Consider the following 12,543-nt stretch of genomic DNA (forward strand, 5'->3'; position numbering starts at 1 on the left):
TCATTCCCGCCCCCATCCTCGCCCCGTCTCACCTGAACCCCATACACAGCCATTGTATCCGACAGCCGAGAACTTTCAGTGAGCCCAGTTTCTCAGTTCTGTTATTATCCATTGGCGGTGGTAACAGCCCCTCCCGATTTATCGGTTCCGCACTCAGGCATTCCATACGGCCTCTTTTCCTATTCGTCAGTGACCCCTGAGAACATCACTTGTCGCTTACAAACCTTCCCCGGAATCTCGACACCCCTGTCTTCCGGCGCGGATTACTGAGGCCTCGCCGTAGCGAGTTTGGTAAAAAATGAGGGGAATAGGTCATGCTCACGCAGGCCTAGGATTCACTCAATCGGATCTGGACGTCTGCAGATGTGGAATGGTTGGATTGAGCGGAATGAATGAGATGGTAATGATGAATACGGTCGTTCTCTAGCCGTCGTGTGTTGCGAGTCGGGAGTAGGTTTTGATGGATAAATTTGTAGAACGGAGAATGGGTAAGGCCGAGAGAGCGAGAGAGGCCCGAGGGAGAGGGGGAAACAACTGAGAGACCAGGAATACAAGTCCGATAAAGGTAAATCCATGGGCGAGAGAACGTGGTGCATGGGTAGAAAGTCGGAGGTCGGAAGCAGAAAGACCGGAGGAGTAGTGTCTCGCATGGAGGTAGAGGATGAACCCGGGATACGGAACAGACTATTAGATCATTTCAGAACTCGTCAACTAGTTGATAAGGTTGTTTCCGTTTTCCTTTCCTACTACCTCCAACATAATCCTTCTGCGAACCCCGCAATTCTTAGGAGCCCACGAGCTCAGGTTGATGAGACAGGGGCCTTAGGTTTCGGCGCATCACAATCCTGCCAATATTAGCTCTCGATTCCATCACGTCTCATACCAATCCTACACATATCTTAGGGAAAAGCCGTCATTACTCACATCGACCAACAAGCATGCTACGCCCGGCCCTCCAACTTCTGTTAATAGCCCTAGCGAAAACCATCCACAGCGCCTCCACTGTCAAGTCACGATAGGAAGGAAGAAGCGAGTGGCCGGCTTTGGGAAGAGGTTGAACAAGAAATATGAGCTTCAAATTTCCTCTTATTATTCAAATTTCCTTATTATGTATTCGCTTCGTTGATCGCTGCATCCTCTTCAGACTGCACTTCCAGCGCATCAGGGACTATTCCAGTGGCTTGCCACACACGTTTGCCCTCCTCATTCCCTTCAAATAGCTGGTTAAAGAACTTGGTGGTGATCTCTGGAGGTGTCCAATCCCGTTCATCCGTCCTCAGATGCTCGCGTGCCAAATCCATAACTTCCAAAACTTCCTTCGACACATACTCGTAATGCTTATGTAACGATTCGAGGTCCCTACCAGGCCCTTCCGAGAACCCCCAATACGAGGAAAAGCCAATCTGACGGGCTTCTTCCCACCTCTTCCTCAGCTTCTTTATGTCCGTATTGTGGCGCGGAAGCTCAGATGTTTTCATGATGGCTTCAAGGAGCTCTTGCCAACCCCAGGTGTGCTCAGGGTCTTTGATTCGGTCGTCCCACCATATCCAGCTCCTGCCATGGCCGCGGAGAAGTGGCGCGGTAGATGAAAGAGCATGGCCGCATGTGAGCAGTAGGATTCCTGTAATATATCGCGAGCCCTCCTCGGGTTCATATCCAGACCAGAGTGCCTTGAGGAAGATGCGCGTCATGATGACCCAGTACCGCTGCCTCTGCGCTGAAACTTCCTTGTAGTACTCGTATATTTGTAATCGCAATTCGGCGGGAAGTTTAGGGAATGGGAAGTCGGACAGACTGGACAACGACTTCGGCGGACGGACTGGAGTGGAAAGTAGCGTATATGCTCGTCCTAATAGCATGCCATAGAGGAGGCTGTTCGCGTAGTACCACGGTGGACGGTGAGGTGTTTCGTCTCCATAGAGCCCCGGCGTTATGGTGATATTAACATAATCTGTTATGTAGACTTCGAGTTCTTGCGGAAAATGGTGTTCGTGGAGGTGGGGACGGAGTAGTGAATCGATTCTACTGGGTTGGCTTCGGGCGGTTTGGAGGAGCGGGTGGAGGAGCGGATTCGTAGCCCAAGACGTGCAAAGAATCCGCTGAAGGTGAGTGGTTACCTGAGGCGCCGCCATTTTTGTGATTGTAGGGAAGAGCTGGGGCTGTTGAAGTTTGTGATTGCTAAAGTCTACTTGATGATGTGCTGAGATGCGCGAGTCATGGTGACTTATGTCATCGACTCTTGTAACATTGAGGAACAAACCCAGGAAACAGTGTGCGACTCTGCGTCTTCCGCCTTCATCGGCTCTCTCTAGGCTGAATCTCGACTGATATATCTATTTTAAACTGCTCACTGCCTCGTGAATCTGAAATTTGAAGCATTTTCCTCGATTATGACATGCGAAACAACCCCATGTGCATCTGTGCCGCGCTGACGGAGACCAATGTCCGCAGGGCTGTGAAATCGTAGCATCCTTCCACCTTCCACCAGGGAAGGGAGCAAATGAACACCAATCGTTCTTAACGTTAAGTGGGGCGTTCGCCTGTCCAACGAGGCGTTCGTGTGGTATGGGCTTCATTGCGGTTAGGATACGGTTTTATCGTGAGCGTAGCCACATCCTTCTCAAATATATAGATCGATATATTCTCCCCACAATCCAAATCCCACTCTACAATTTTTCTGTCCCTTCTCTCTGAATCCTCGTTTGCTTTCATCTTGGAATAGCCACCGTGCAATCTCCTCTTTCTAGATGGCACCTTTAGTATCAAGATCATCCGACAACGATACTAGTACTGGGGGCGCCATTGCCGGCATCGTTATTGGATCTCTTTACATCCTATTTCTTGTAACCGTATTAACGCTTATCGTCAAAAACAAGATCCAGAAACGCCGGCGACAAAAGCATGTCCTCCAGCAAGCCGGATACAAAACCCTGGGGTCTCAGATTGAGTTGACAGCTCAATCTCCGAATGACGAGGGGAGCGGCATTGCCCAACTACCAACGAATGATGAGGGAGGAGAGGACTTAACAGGAAAGCCTAAGTTGGAGGTTGAAGGCGAGCCAATTCACCAGCTTCATAGTAACGAGGTGAGGACTATTCAAGCACCAATGCCTTACTTTCCACTTATCCTCCACTAGCAACCTAGAGCGCCATACGAGCTCCAAGACTCGGTCGAATATGTAGGCACAAACGAAGAGACCCAATCAAATATTACTGCAGCGAGAAGTCCTAGAGTACCTTCCGCAGCTCTAGTGCACACAAGATCACCTTCACCAATATTTTCCAGAGGAGAGAACCTACCATCTATTTCGAGAAGCCCGTCATTAATTTCAAGAAATCCGTCTACCGCTTCAAGAAACCCATATGCGGCAGCAATGGCCGCGAACGATGCCCGTACAACTACTTCTACGACCAAAAAACCCACATTGACGTTAAATACCTTGACAAATGATACTACCGTCTAGAATGCTGCCGTTTTTGGCCCTTCGGCATTTTCTAAATCTGGGCAGAACCCTTCTCGAATCAGTTCTACGCTATCAAAAGATTTCGAACAGTTACTTCTTCATTACATCGCGCTCACTCGCGATGAAGTTCGCTTCGAAGATTCATGATAATCATCGAAATCAGCCTTGGCTAACGGTCCTGTGCCGCAACCAAGCCACGCCGTTGGCCCCCAAGCTTTCAGGGCCCCAAACATGAGCTAAGGTCCAACGCTTCGAGGCTGTGCCAAACACCGATAAACACCAATCATTATCACGCAGAAAACGTCAGTGTCCACTGGGCAGTTATGTAAATCCAATGACAGCATTCATGAAGCTAACACGTCTAAACTTAGAATGCAAGACTTTGAGGAGGCTCTGATCTTGTCCGTGGAACTACGGATCCGTAAGTTCCTTCCAGGATGGAGATGTGCATTGATCGCGATGCGACCAGCATTGGTGACGACATCCCTGGCAAGCAAGGACAAGGCGCGTTTCATCGCCTTTCGCCCATGAGCTTTTGGACGACAACGCCGCACGCAAGCAGTTAATCCACCAGCATTATCGCCCGCCAAATCAAAAACCTAAACTGTTTACTGGGTTGGGATTCATGGCTCCACGAAAAGGTACTTGAAGACTTCCACGTGCATTTACCACGAAACCGCATTGTTCAAGTCCTCAGGTTCTGACTCTTCTGCAGGACTCGTAATTGGAGGCTCCTTATCGCGTGTAACCCATCTTCTCCCTCGAGCAACAACAGCCTCCACGACTGCTGCCGGGATCATTATCATAATCATCCTTATCATCACTGGTATCGCTGTGATCTTCTGCATCGTTGTAGGAATCATCATCGCAAAGAACAAAATCCAAGCGCGCAGGCGCCAGAAAATTATGGAGGCTTCACGACCCACAAATCAACACGAGTACCGGGCCCTCGAAGACATGGAACCAGGGAGTGGAGGCATTCAGGAGCTGCCGCCCGATAATCAAGTGGAGGATCCGGTGCCATTACAGAAAGTGGAACTACAGGCGGACACGAATGCCATTCCAACGGTACAGCAGTTAGATGGGTTCACTGCGCCAGTAAGACTTATGCTAGGATGTGTAGAGGTGCAAGGACTGACAGTGGTAGCCACGGACAAACAGTCAACCAATCGAACTTCCATCGAATCCCCATACTGCCGTAGGCCCGGGACGGTAGAATGCTGAATGTGGGCTTGGGTGCAAGAACCAAAAACTTTGATGAGGCACCCAATCGCCGTTTCCTAGCCATAAGAGTTCTTCCTTACTAGAGGGATGGAAATCTGTACCTGTTAAAGCGCAGTCTGATGAAGCCAAGCGTCCGTTTTCAAGGCATATGTTGCTCTGCGTATAGGAATATCGTAGTCTAGGGACGAGATATTCCAAAGCTAAGGGCCGAAGTGGAGGATTCGATAAAGGGTCATCATGATTCGACGTTTTGCGCGATTGCTAGGTTTGAAAGACGGACAGTGGGAGAAGATACCCCTTACGGCCGTCTTTGAGCGCGGCCGTGTTGATTTTCTAGCTGAGAGATAGGGCTTGGAAGACTTTCCTTTTGCTATATACCCCTTCGCGCAATTGCGCTCTCCTGACGCTTACCTAAATGACCAAAGTTTTCACTCTTCACTGTGAGTCACGTGCTTTGTGCGCTCACTACCGACACCTGCTGCTGCTGCGCAAACCAGTGGTTAAAGCTTGCGGTAAATACCTTCGTGTGAGTGAGAACATGAGCTACTCCTTCAAATAGACAGTCAATCTATCCTCACGTTCCACAATTGTTGGGGCTGACAAAGCGTCCTAGATAAGGAAAATAATATTCCTCAAGCAAGGCCACTAACCTCACAAAACCCTCCATTAGATCATGCCGCCTAGCCAAAGAACTTCGCATGCTTTCCCGACACAGCAGCTTGCCATAGTCGGTATGTAGAAACATATATTGACCTCTCAGTCCCATTAAACCCCGCCTAGCAATATGCCGATTCTCGGAACCAATCGCATTCAATAGCATCCTCGCCTACAGCTATGTCATGGTCAAGGATCTCCACAATGGCGACGAGACGAATGCCTCATTTTATTCCGGCCTATTGATATCTGCGTATGCGGTCGCTGAAGCCATTACGGCAATGGGTTGGGGAGCCATCTCGGACCGATATGGACGAAAACCAGTTGTGCTGATCGGTCTTGGCGGAGTCGCACTTTCGAGCCTCATCTTTGGGCTCGCGAAGCATTATTGGGTGGCTTTGTTGGCGAGATTTGTCGGAGGTGCGCTAAACGGGAATGTGGCTGTTATGCAGACTATTGTGGCGGAAATGGTGAAGCATCCGGAACATGAACGTAAGTGAATGGTGCGCTTGCGGTCTACAGTACCATTGAAAGACCGCTAACTGGTTGCATATTTAGCAAGAGCATATGCTGTTCAACCCTTTGTCTGGACCCTCGGCGGTATTATTGGATCAGCAATGGGCGGCTTTTTGGCTCAACCAGCTCACTTTTACCCTACCGTTTTCTCACCAGATGGCCTTTTTGGAAAGTTTCCCTATCTTCTGCCAAATCTTGTGGCTGTTATTGCTATTTTATTAGCAATTATCCAGGGGGCGATCTTTCTGGAAGAGACAAATCCGCGACATCAACAAGATCACAAGGTCTTTGAAGACGATGAAATAGATGAGCAGACTCCACTACATCACCAGAGGGACCGGGCATCCCTTGTACGCTGCTCACCCGACACCGCACGACCTCACTCTGACGTAGACAAGACTCGCCATATTCGAAAACGGCCCTCATTTCTAGAAGAGAGTCTACCGCTTCCCACCGAGCAGACCTTCGACATTCGTAGGAATTCTTTTGGAACCATGCACTCCATCAAGCTTCCCCAGGACTATCGTAACAGCAGCGGCTTAACACGAGATGACGATAGGCCGCGCCGAACCTTCAACTTGGCCATCATCATGCTAACGCTTTGCCTGGCATTTGTCGCATACCACCAAATGGCATTTGCCAACACATTCCCAGTCTATCTCCTTGACAAACCAGATACTCCGCCGGGACATCTCGACTTCCACGGCGGCCTCGGCCTCACATTACACGATGTCGGTACCTACCTCGCCGTGAACGGATTCATTGCACTTTTCATCCAAGGAATTGTCTTCCCATTCTTTGCCGAGAAAGTGGGCGTGTGGAAGTCTTTCATTATCATGGTTATTTTGTATCCAACTTGCTATGTCATCATGCCCTTCATCTCCGCGCTTCCGAACTCCCTTATCCCCGTGGCAATATACGTCGCGCTCATCCTCCAGGGATTTTACGGCATTATTGTCGTACCATGCGCTCTCATCTTACTGAAGAATGCAACGGCTTCGCCCCTGGATCTCGGCAAAGTTAATGGACTCGCCATGTCAGCTTCTTGTTTGGCTAGGACTGTGAGCCCGCCCCTTGTTGGTATGATCTATAGCGAGGGTGGATCAGGAAATGCGTGGCTGAGTTGCACGGCGGTAGCCATGTTAGGTGTGATACAGCTCTTTTGGGTTCCTAGGGAGCATATCGATGCTGTTGAGGTGGAAAGTGGACTCAAGATGCGAACTGAGCATGAGAATGTGCAGGGAATTGAGGAAGGAGTTGTTGAGGATGAAGAGCTTTGAAGATTTGTGGACGAAGACATTGTGGAGGTTATTGGTCTTGATTTTCTGCATTTGCATGTTGGTGGCATTGTCCTTTGCCATTGAAGGAACATAACTTTTGGGCATCGGGGGAATGGACTTAATGTGTAATGGCCTGAATGAATCTTATCTGTCTTTCTACATCAGCATATTCGAGTCTCTCTAGAACATGCCCTTCCGCTTGACCTGGCTAGGTTGACTTATTCCCGGTAACAGCTTCTCAATTCACGAACCGTGATCCAAGAAACCATCATTTGCTATCCACCAATCAACGCATACCTCGCCCCTCGCCCCAACGGCAATTTCCAGCGCCTGTTGCAACCCCTCCTCTTTTCCTCTCATTACCTGCACGACAAGCTGCACTTATATTAATGTACCTGCTCGTGTTAGAGATCTTCTCATCTCGTGTTCCTGTTTTGCGCGCTGCATGTGATAAATGGAGTTCAACCTTCCTGTTTTGTCGGTCTTCCGATCCCGAGCGCTCGTGGCCCGTTGACCGGAGACGTTGTACGGGCTGGGAAGACGAATGGAGGTACGGGAGCTTAACCGTAAGAGACGGGTATTAATGATGATGGACCTACTAAATCTTAGGGGCCTCTCGGTTTGGTTTGGTACGACGGGCCGTGGTGGATCATGGGTGTATGTTACACCCAAGTTTCCCCGTCGAACCTCACTGGAGAGGACTACATAACCTGTGGATGTCCAATTCTTCCGCCGCGGGTCTTTGGCCAGCTTCTATTTTCAATGTGGTAAACCGCAGCCATGATTTCTAGAAATATCTTCACCAGGCTTTGTGCCTTAGCCCTCGTTCTTCCTCTAGGACAATGTATTCCAGCGACGCCGCCAGTCCAGAAGCGTGCTGCACTCGACACATGGATAGCAAATGAGAATTCCATTGCCCTTTCTGGGGTGCTTGCAAATATTGGATCTACAGGGGCAAAGTCGTACGGCGCGTCGAGCGGACTTGTGCTCGCTAGCCCGTCAAAGGTGAACCCGAACTGTGCGCATCCAATCCCAATAATTCTTCTTGTCTAATCTGACGACTTTAGATTTCTATACTTGGACACGTGACTCTGCTCTCGTCTTCAAGGCCCTAGTCGACCAATTTATTACTACCCAAGAGTCTTACCTCCAACTTGAGATCAACGACTATATCTCAGCCCAGGCAAAACTACAAACCGTCTCCAATCCGTCGGGCAGCCTCTCTAACGGAGCCGGCCTAGCAGAGCCAAAGTATATGCCAGATGGTACCGCGTTCACGGGCGACTGGGGAAGGCCTCAACGAGACGGCCCTGCTCTTCGTGCTACGGCGCTAATAGCGTACGGGAGATGGCTTCTCTCCAATGGTTACGGCTCGGCTGCCGCGAACATTGTTTGGCCAATCGTGAAGAACGACCTCGAGTATGTGGCCCAGTATTGGAACCAGACCGGATTCGATCTCTGGGAAGAGGTCAATGGATCGAGTTTCTTTACGACAGCTGTTCAGCACCGTGCTTTAGTAGAGGGGAGCGCATTTGCTGCATCTGTTGGGAAGAGCTGCCCGAATTGCGACTCGCAGGCCCCACAGACACTTTGCTTCTTGCAGAGATATTGGAGTGGATCGTATATTATTTCGAATATTAACGTCAATACAGGAAGGAGTGGAAAAGACGCGAATTCTATACTGGGATCCATTCATACTTTCGATCCTAACGCTGGATGCGACGATTCCACCTTTCAGCCCTGCTCTCCGAGGATGCTGGCTAACCATAGAGTCGTGACGGATTCTTTTCGGCTTGTCTATGGTGTGAACAATGGTATCTCTCAGGGCTCAGCGGTAGCTGTCGGACGTTATCCAGAAGATGTGTACTTCAACGGTAAGCATCGTACTGAATAGAAGACCTTGTTCCATTCTAATCTGTGACTGAACAGGAAACCCGTGGTATCTTTGCACGCTTTCCGCTGCGGAACAATTGTACTCGGCGCTGTACCAGATCAACAAAGTCGGATCCATTAGCATTACTTCCACCTCTCTCGCGTTTTGGCAGGCCATCTACCCCTCAGCAGCCACAGGAACCTTCTCCTCGTCATCCTCAACCTTCACATCTCTCACATCCGCTCTAAGAACTTATGCAGACGGATACGTCGCGATCGTGCAGAAATACACACCAAGCTCAGGCGGGCTAGCCGAGCAGTTCGATAAATCTTCTGGGGGCCCACTATCCGCTGTCGACCTGACTTGGTCATATGCATCATTCCTTACTATGACAGCTGCAAGGAACAACGTCCTGCCCGCATCATGGGGTGCTGGTTCCGCCAACCAGGTACCAGGCGTATGCGCTGCTTCGTCTGCGACTGGATCATACAGCCCGGCGACGAATACAAACTGGCCGAACTTTCCTTGCACAACAGCATCGACCGTCTTTGTCACTTTCAACGTTCTTGCTACGACGTCGCTTGGACAGAATATCTACGTCGTAGGGTCAGTTGCGGCATTAGGCAGCTGGGACACAACAAAAGCCGTGAAGCTAGATGCTGGGAGATATACGGATAGCGTGCCGCTGTGGTATGGGACTGTGAATTTGGCGGCTGGAACAGTGTTGCAGTATAAGTATATCCGCAAAGAGGCGGATGGGAGGGTGGTGTGGGAGAGCGATCCCAATCGATCATATTCTGTTCCAACCTCGTGTCGAAGGTCAGCCGCAATCGGTGACTCCTGGAGGTGAGCTAGGTGGGATAGATGGGGGCAGAACTAGGTTTGCCCGATTCCCGAATTTTATTCGCGGTTTTCGCCCTCTTTGCAGCATCTTTGACTTTGAACGAACTTGATTGGTTCAGCCCCCAGCCCTGATCTGAACTTCAGGCTTCCAGTTGCAGGGATTCAGGTATCACCGGTTCATTACACCAATGATATCTTGGCAGCCCTACCCTGTGGTGGGGACAGGAACACAAGCTAAGTTTATGATGGGGGCCTACAGAATGTCAGCCTCAGTTCAGGCCTCGATCCTCACTTTCAGTCTCCCTCATACACGTCGCGATGTGCAGCATGATCTTACAATGTTTTGCTGCAACGACAGTGTTGCTCATTACTGGAGTCCAGAGTGCTACTGATATTGGCACGAATGCAACGACACAGCTGGATGGTTTTTGTCGTCGATTCGAGCATCGCACGACGGTGCTAAACAACAAGTTGTATCTTGATGGTGGCTATGTTAATACGAACCCCATGAGTTCGGATCCAACAAATTACACGAGTATATTGCCAAACCTGTTCTCGTATCGTTTGTCGCTAATGAGGTTTTACGTTCAGATTCGCTACTTCTCTACTCAGACCTCTTAGTAACACAAGATGGCATGCCTAAGATGCGGTCAGGTTCCGGCAAAGATTCATCGGTACCTTCAGTCGCAGGCGGAGCTTTGTGGGCCGATGAGATCAACCAGCGCTTCTACGCTTTCGGTGGCTACTTCACCTCCAGCACTCCTTCCGCATTCCAAACCTGGACTCACGATGAATTACACGGCTTGTGGAGCAATGTTAGCACGGAAGGGGACGTGATGTCCTACGTCGCTCACGGCATGTCTGCCGTAGCACCGGATGCAGGAATGGGGTATTACTTTGGCGGATATCACGACAATGAAACTGATCTAGGGTGGACGGCGCCGAGACTGTATACCTCGACTTTGGTTGAGTTTGATATGGTTAGTAGGAAGTATTCGAATTTCACGGGTTCTGATGGGAAGGGGAGAGGAGAGGGTTTGATGGTGTTTATACCAGCGTCGACGTCGGGTCTTTTGGTTTATTTTGGGGGAGTTGTGCAGGAGAGACCAGGGGGAAGTGTGGTTGGGGTGAGTATTCTATTCAACCTTCTAGATCAGATCAGATCTACATCATCTGACGTAAATTAGGTTCCAATGAATGTATGTGTGAACTTGAGGGCTTTTGATACGCAGAGCACGCTGACTAAAGTAGGAAATTTGGATCTACGACATCTCACTCCGAAAATGGTATCAGCAGAATGCCACCGGCGAGGTTCCGGATGCACGAACTCGTTTCTGCGGCGTCGCAGCTTGGCCGGATGACGAATCTTCTTTTAACATGTACGTGAGCCCGCACCTTGTCTCCTTCCTCGCTCATCGGGAATACCAGCTACATTTACGGCGGCCTGAGACCCGATGCCGAAAATACAAACGGCAGCACAGCCTTGGACGACCTCTACATCCTCTCCCTTCCCGCCTTCGTCTGGGTGAAAATGTATCCTGCCTCGAACCAAAGCCAGCCCTCTTTTGGCCACCACAGCGCCACCTGCAACATCATTAACGGTACCCAAATGATCGTCATGGGAGGCAGTTTCCCGCAAACCCAGTTCTGCGATTCCCCGGCCTTGTATGCGCAACATAACGTGGATTTGGGAGAGATCAATGCCGATAAGGATATATGGTATCTATTCAACCAGGACAATCCACCGTATAGACTACCTATCGCGTTGACGAAGGTTATTGGTGGGACGTAAGTTCTCCCGTCAAATTCTCTATTCATATCCTTTGACCTGCTCCATGGTGAAGTTTTTAGCTCAGAAGAGCGATGCTAATCATACCTTTGAGGGGGGTAGGGATAAAGGAGGCGCGAATATAACAGCACCGTTTACAAATCAAACGTACGACAAATATCTCTTCGAGAAGGAATATAAAGTCCCACAGCGCTATCCAACGCCTATTACTTCCGGTACTCCTCCCGCAAAACAACAGTCGAATGAGCTCAGTCGTACCGCGCTCATTGGCGCAATTGTTGGGGCAGTTATGGGAGGGATCTGCATTGGTATTGCTGTGTTTTATATTGTTGGGTATATGCGACGTCGACCACGCAAGGAAGATAAAAACCCGCACGAGAAGGATGGGAAGGGGTCGGGGAAGATGGTGGATGAGAGAATGCATTTGGAAGAGTTGGAGGGAAGGGAGAGGGCGGAGTTAGGGAGTGAGAGTGAGCAGAGGTTTTTGGGCGAGATGTGGGTCGAACCGGTGGAGCTGGAGGGGGAGAGGAGCGGTGGGTTTAGGGGGGTGTTTTAAGATGGATTAGGGTGGGGTGGGTGTTCTTTCCGATTCCTCACACGTATGTTACACACCTTCAATGACCACATACATGTCGGCCACCGATGTACGAGTGTGGCACAGTGCCTTCTGAAGTCCATGACGTCGATTCTCTCTCCCCTACTTCTTGAGCAATGTAGTACCAGCGGCACAGTACGGATCTACATCAGCTAGAACCATCAGATTCATGTCAACCTAACCTAACACAACTGCAAACGCTTTATAACCTCCCTTCCGTCCTCCTTCGCCTTCGCGATAGGTGCAGGCTAAGATTATTGCAATCGCTTCCAATCCTGGCTGGATTCGTTCGATTCTTGACGATT

At 49.9% G+C, this 12,543-nt stretch overlaps 6 protein-coding genes across 6 annotated transcripts; 5 read left to right on the plus strand and 1 right to left on the minus strand.

The window, feature by feature from the left end:
• Positions 1–1,106: 1,106 nt before the first annotated feature.
• Positions 1,107–2,168, minus strand: BDR25DRAFT_385124 (uncharacterized protein; the record flags this gene model as incomplete). Its single annotated transcript, XM_033697914.1, has 1 exon — positions 1,107–2,168. The coding sequence occupies exon 1, from the start codon at positions 2,130–2,132 to the stop codon at positions 1,107–1,109; it is 1,026 nt and encodes a 341-aa protein (XP_033539936.1). The 5' UTR covers positions 2,133–2,168.
• Positions 2,169–2,747: 579 nt separating this feature from the next.
• Positions 2,748–3,464, plus strand: BDR25DRAFT_320278 (uncharacterized protein; the record flags this gene model as incomplete). Its single annotated transcript, XM_033691890.1, has 2 exons — positions 2,748–3,086; positions 3,138–3,464. 2 exons carry the CDS (start codon positions 2,748–2,750, stop codon positions 3,462–3,464), a joined length of 666 nt encoding a protein of 221 aa, XP_033539937.1.
• Positions 3,465–3,836: 372 nt separating this feature from the next.
• On the plus strand, positions 3,837–4,858 carry BDR25DRAFT_347461 (uncharacterized protein; the record flags this gene model as incomplete). Its single annotated transcript, XM_033694267.1, has 2 exons — positions 3,837–3,885; positions 4,180–4,858. The coding sequence occupies 2 exons, from the start codon at positions 3,837–3,839 to the stop codon at positions 4,686–4,688; spliced, it is 558 nt and encodes a 185-aa protein (XP_033539938.1). The 3' UTR covers positions 4,689–4,858.
• Positions 4,859–5,354: 496 nt separating this feature from the next.
• BDR25DRAFT_273705 (MFS general substrate transporter) lies at positions 5,355–7,293 on the plus strand. Its single transcript, XM_033687368.1, has 3 exons — positions 5,355–5,419; positions 5,469–5,834; positions 5,901–7,293. Exons 1-3 carry the CDS (start codon positions 5,362–5,364, stop codon positions 7,136–7,138), a joined length of 1,662 nt encoding a protein of 553 aa, XP_033539939.1. The 5' UTR covers positions 5,355–5,361; the 3' UTR covers positions 7,139–7,293.
• Positions 7,294–7,884: 591 nt separating this feature from the next.
• On the plus strand, positions 7,885–9,861 carry BDR25DRAFT_298630 (starch-binding glucan 1,4-alpha-glucosidase; the record flags this gene model as incomplete). Its single annotated transcript, XM_033689086.1, has 3 exons — positions 7,885–8,156; positions 8,206–9,012; positions 9,068–9,861. The coding sequence occupies exons 1-3, from the start codon at positions 7,919–7,921 to the stop codon at positions 9,859–9,861; spliced, it is 1,839 nt and encodes a 612-aa protein (XP_033539940.1). The 5' UTR covers positions 7,885–7,918.
• Positions 9,862–10,181: 320 nt separating this feature from the next.
• Positions 10,182–12,199, plus strand: BDR25DRAFT_246528 (uncharacterized protein; the record flags this gene model as incomplete). Its single annotated transcript, XM_033685931.1, has 5 exons — positions 10,182–10,389; positions 10,446–10,981; positions 11,106–11,233; positions 11,283–11,642; positions 11,746–12,199. 5 exons carry the CDS (start codon positions 10,182–10,184, stop codon positions 12,197–12,199), a joined length of 1,686 nt encoding a protein of 561 aa, XP_033539941.1.
• Positions 12,200–12,543: the final 344 nt, after the last annotated feature.

This window comes from Lindgomyces ingoldianus, assembly GCF_010093535.1.
Source record: "Lindgomyces ingoldianus strain ATCC 200398 unplaced genomic scaffold BDR25scaffold_63, whole genome shotgun sequence".
Classification (NCBI taxonomy): Eukaryota; Fungi; Ascomycota; class Dothideomycetes; order Pleosporales; family Lindgomycetaceae; genus Lindgomyces; species Lindgomyces ingoldianus.

What these genes read in the sequence shown, in the direction of transcription:
- BDR25DRAFT_273705 (XM_033687368.1), top strand. Translation starts at nt 5,362, where the DNA reads ATGCCGCCTAGCCAAAGAACTTCGCATGCTTTCCCGACACAGCAGCTT. An exon ending in ACAGCAGCTTGCCATAGTCG is followed by an intron (nt 5,420 to 5,468) that starts GTATGTAGAAAC and finishes AACCCCGCCTAG; the next exon opens with CAATATGCCGATTCTCGGAA. An exon ending in GAAGCATCCGGAACATGAAC is followed by an intron (nt 5,835 to 5,900) that starts GTAAGTGAATGG and finishes TTGCATATTTAG; the next exon opens with CAAGAGCATATGCTGTTCAA.